The sequence below is a fragment of the Limulus polyphemus genome, unplaced genomic scaffold (assembly GCF_000517525.1).
Source record: "Limulus polyphemus unplaced genomic scaffold, Limulus_polyphemus-2.1.2 Scaffold1420, whole genome shotgun sequence".
Lineage (NCBI taxonomy): Eukaryota > Metazoa > Arthropoda > Merostomata > Xiphosura > Limulidae > Limulus > Limulus polyphemus.
Window position 1 is genome coordinate 18,188 of NW_013667030.1, and position 5,189 is coordinate 23,376.

General features: G+C 30.9%; 1 protein-coding gene across 1 annotated transcript in view; it reads right to left on the reverse strand.

Moving 5' to 3' along the window:
* The window catches only part of LOC106463476 (tetraspanin-33-like), a 42,676-nt gene that overhangs the window by 10,269 nt on the left and 27,218 nt on the right, over positions 1 to 5,189 (reverse strand). Inside the window, exon 4 of the mRNA XM_013923514.2 lies at positions 155 to 292. Coding sequence (XP_013778968.1) covers positions 155 to 292 — 138 coding nt within the window. The remainder of the gene's footprint in view (positions 1 to 154; positions 293 to 5,189) is intronic.

Here is a 5,189-nt window from a genome sequence, read left to right on the forward strand (position 1 = left end):
TGGGTTTTGAAATATAACATGAAGCACAAAAAAGTAGGACATGATTAAAAAATGTAACAATTGTAAAATTGTTTTTTTCCTTCAACATGAAGAAACAAATGAATATTATTAACCCACTTAGTTAGAATAAAAAAAATTAAAAAATCCATCTTACTTTACTATTTGCATTTTCTCTACAGCATGAATATGGCACAGCACATCTTTCAGGACTAGGGTTTTCAGCTGAGCAATTGAAATACTGGTTTTGAGACCAATCTTTATATCCTTTATCTGAAATACCACAGCACCTAAACTAAAAGGTAATAAAAACATTTTATATATTTAGAGATATAGATATGTACATTGAGGAGTTTCAGTATATTTCTTAAGACTAAAAATTTGTATCATATGGGAGTAAAACTTCAAGTATAGAATAAACAAAACAAAGACATTTTAAAATAAGATATAACTACTATATGACAGATTATCACATTAAAAAAAAGAGGTAGTGTTTATCTAATCAAAAAATAAATACTGTGTAAAGATGTTAAATAACTTATCTTGTAAATTACTAACAGAAAAATAAATATTCTTTCACCATAAATGTTATTAATAAACACAAAATATGCATCATTCACATTAGGTTGAAATTATTTAGCATTATTATGAGATGATCTCAAAACTACAATTGATTGCTACAACAGCAGTGGGCTTATTATCATAATGACACTCCTGAAAGTCTTAGCTTTCACCATCACCACCTGTAGGACAAAATCACAAAGCTAATCAAGAAAGAAAACACTGTACTTTTTTTGTGTGTGTGTATGTGTTAAACATTTCTTAAAGTAAAATATAAATAAAATAAATTATGGTTGTATGAAATTCTTAACTGAATAATAAAATTTCATACTTTAAATAGGAACAATTGAGTACTACAACACGTACATGTATTACTGCATGAGAATAGGATGTGCCACTTGAAAATGTATACATTTCTACTGTTAAATCCAATTAAACATGCAAAACAATTCATTATTAAAGAAATAGGAACATTCTGCTTTTATGAAATGATGAACACAATCTTTGAACTACACTGAATAAATGAAAAATGTTGCTTTAACATTTCTCAATCCACTGCCCACAATTTTCACAGTACAGAACTTTTACTATGAACTGTATATATCATGAAACTTGCAACTGTAATAGGGTTCATGTAGTAATAATAATACTTTTCATTTAGCCTTACGTTTCAAATACTTTTCTAGAAATTTACTACCAATAGAGTACTACAACATGTACATGTATTACTGCATGAGCATAGGATGTGCCACTTGAAAATGTATACATTTCTTTTGCTCAATCCAATTAAACATGCAAAACATTACAGCACTAAAGAACAATGATATGTACAATGAATATGCTGAAGTTACTATATGACTTAGGTCAGTGACACAAAAAAACATCAATCTACACATTTAATGCCACAGAATAATACACACTGTGTACAAATACTGATATATACTTCGTATCATGGTGTTCTATGCCAATAGTCAGGTGGCATACTAAGTTTAAAAGTGCACACAAATAGTTTTTTATCCTTTCTGTAATCAATTCTCCTTAGCATTCTGACCAAGATTCTTATGGGTGCTCACACAGTATTTTTGTATTATTTTAAATGCTAAGTTTGTTTTAAATTTGGTCTTGAACAAGTTGGACATGATTAGAAAAATTATACTTCTAGTAACAAGATAGCTGAACAGAAATATCAAACTATTTTTCATGGTGGTTTTATGATTTTCCTCATTCTCACTTCTTCACAAGTGGTAAGTGTAAGAATCTTGACATTTACCGAAGCAACTGGATGGTGTAACTATTATAATGAAGCATTAACAACAGTGTGGCTTACAGTAATTATAGTCCATATTAAGATGGATACATCAGATGCTACTGCCATCACCTTTGGAATATTTCTCACTCAAATTTCTCTTGCACTGAAACTTAGTGATTGTTCTGTGTCTCTAGTCAGACCTTTAAGAGAACATCACAACATATCTAATATGCATCTTCATTTAAATGATGACTTCAACTTTTTCATCTCTTTAGTATACAAGATTTGAATGTTATAAAAAAATTCTCTACTTTACCAACTAGTCACCTATCAGAATCTTGAACAGGACATACTGAAAGACTTATTTCAGTGAAATACTATTAGTACACACTTTTATGTTTTGCACTATTTTCAGGGCCTGATAACTTAACTATCATTATAAAAGAAAAACAAGTTCCCCCCCGTGGTTCACCAGTAGGTTTCTTGACCTACAATGCTAAAATCCAAGTGGACAGAGCATAGATAGCCCATTGTGTAGCTATGTTAGATTTTGATTTTTCTAACATTTTACATTTACAAATAGTAATTTACCAATTTCTTTTAGAACTAAAAACCACAATTTATTTTCTAAATTCCATTTAAAATTTCAACTCCCAACTTAGTTTTATACCATTTGCTATCAATTGGATCCAGTTATATTACCATCTTAACTAATTTCATGTTTTTATATGTTTAAAAAAAAAAGGCAAAACCATTCATTTTGTAAATACCTTAATGAAATTAAATTTTTGCAATTGAGAATTATCGATTAATTGAATATCATAACTTAATTAGTCCAAGGATTAATGCAAACACAGTTAATTAATTAAGTTAAACAATTTTGATTCCAGACATGCTTATGGCTCAGTTTTTGGCTATAAACTGTCTTCTATAAATGTGAGTTGCTCTCTTTTATCAATTTATTTAGGATATGGCATCTGACAAGTAACATTCTGAGCTGGCTGCCAATAATTTTTAGAATGAAATGTCCAATTATACAGGTTATCACCTAGTTCTAACAGCTCAAAGAAAAACAACAGAGGCCTATGTACAATAAGTGTTTTTTCTGATTTATTTTAAAAAGATAAACTTAAGTACTTTTATTATGTAAAGTCAAATATATTGAGCCATACAGATGTACACAATATCTTAGTATTTTCTCCAGAACCTCAAAGTAACCATTTGACTCATTTTTCATCATTCATTTTTCTAACTCCAGAGACCAGGCGGAAATTTTCTGTTTAAGCGGCTCTTTCAGCAAACAAGTGAAATACTCTGTTCTTATCAGCTCATTGCAGTGAAAGTAACAATTCCTCTGATTGGTATTTTTTCTTTAAATGCATGTTCCAAGTTCACTGATGTAGCACAACCTTTAACTGTTTGGTGAAAATCATGGACATTGTTAAAGATGCATCACCTGGTTTTCACATCATCTGTACTAAGGTGTTTTAGTGCTATGTCAATTGCATCCAGTGGCCCCTTATAATGGCTGGTAGAACTACAGTTCCAGCAAATTTTATGCTATATTTTTCTGACAGAGGCTGCATAACAGTTCTGATAAACGTGTTTTTTAAATGACTTCCTGGTTAATCGATCCAAACTTAAATTTTTCAATACCTTCAGGCTTGACAGAAAAAAAAATCTTATCCATGAAAACTATGATTGTAGTTTTTTCAAGGCATCTATAGCTACTGGTGACAACGTGTGGAAAAAACACTTCACCTTAACCAGGCTATGAAAGTGTATAGAGTCAGTTGTTTTTGATGTCAATGGTCAGACTGGACTCCATCTTGAAAAATACAGGTGTAGGCTTCAGCAGACTCATGTGCAATATGGCTATGGTAGAGTCAGCTTGGGTGAATTCAGTCATGTCTTCTTCCTAACTCTGTCTGCTTTTGCCTCACAAAGCAATACTTCAGAAAGTTGAGAGCAACTGAACAGATTTAAATATACAGCTCTTCTAACATACGAGTCTCTTCATATTTTGTAAGTCTCCCATTGATTTCTCACTAGATCAATCACATGTGTGTGTATGTTGCAATTCAGTGTCATTTGACAGGGGATACATCTGCTGAAAATCACAACTGTCATGACGACATTCAAACCAACCCACCACTGTTATTTCCATTGTAAGATGGGATTCCTGGAATGTACAGGTAGATATCATCAAGAGAATTTGTGAATTCAGAAGGACATTTGGAGAATTTAAACTTGTTGAGACAAGTTTTCACAATTGTTTTTTTACTCTTTGAAAATTGCATAGTTCTTTAACCCTATCTGCCCAGGCATCATTTACTCTGCATGTCACAAGGTTTTAGTGGCTTACATTCAAAATTGTATTAAACTACTTTTTTTGTCTATTTTGTACCAATTAGTATAGCATAAACTTGTAGCTAATAATCCATATTTTAATAGTATATAAGTTTTAAGTTCTTATTTTTATAAGGCAATATTTAACAAAATCTTGAATTTCACCTAGTGTGAGAAGGGTAAATTTTCTGTAGGCATCCCATTTTCTCTATTTTATTCAAGAATTATCCATACTTTCTCTTACTGGCTGGTACCAACTTCTCACAGTAAACCCTCTTTTGTCAGGGTTATATACAAGCTAAGAGTGGATCAGTCTTCAAGACATTTCATATTTGCAAAATTCAGATATATTTTTATATTTGAAAAACTGAATATGATGTGTAGGTTAGTGTGGAATGGCTTTAAGCATACCATTTCTTTATATTTGGACCAGTCTATATCATACTTTCAACAATGATACCCTCCAACAATTCACAAAGTGAAAAAGATAGATTTTAGGCTTTGTGCCTTTCTTGCAATTCTATATGTATCAAAGGTAAAAATATGTCAGAAGATTAGTATTTTGGGCCTTCGATTCCTCTATATCTTGACCAAGCTAGATGAGACTTTTGCACAGATACACTTGTGACAAATTTCCACAGACATTTGGGATTTGAGACTTTCTTTTGATTTTTACATGAGTAAAAGGTAAAAGAAATTGCAATGTACATTATAGGAGTCTCTGAATCTAGAGACAGTATCTGCATATGTAAATGTTACAAGGAGTTGTTATTAATAGCATTTTAATCCACACATGGCATGAAGTTACATATACTGTGCTAAAAATTAACTGTTAATAATTTTATCTGTACAGAAACTGATTGTTGTACCTATTATAAGTTCACAATTTAGTATGCTATATCTTTCTCAAAAAAACGTCTTGATGCTAAGTGCTTATCCCTCCGATATATATATATATATATATATATATATATATATAATATTAGTATACGTATATCGTCCTCCCTTCCTCTTCTTATAATACTAAATAACT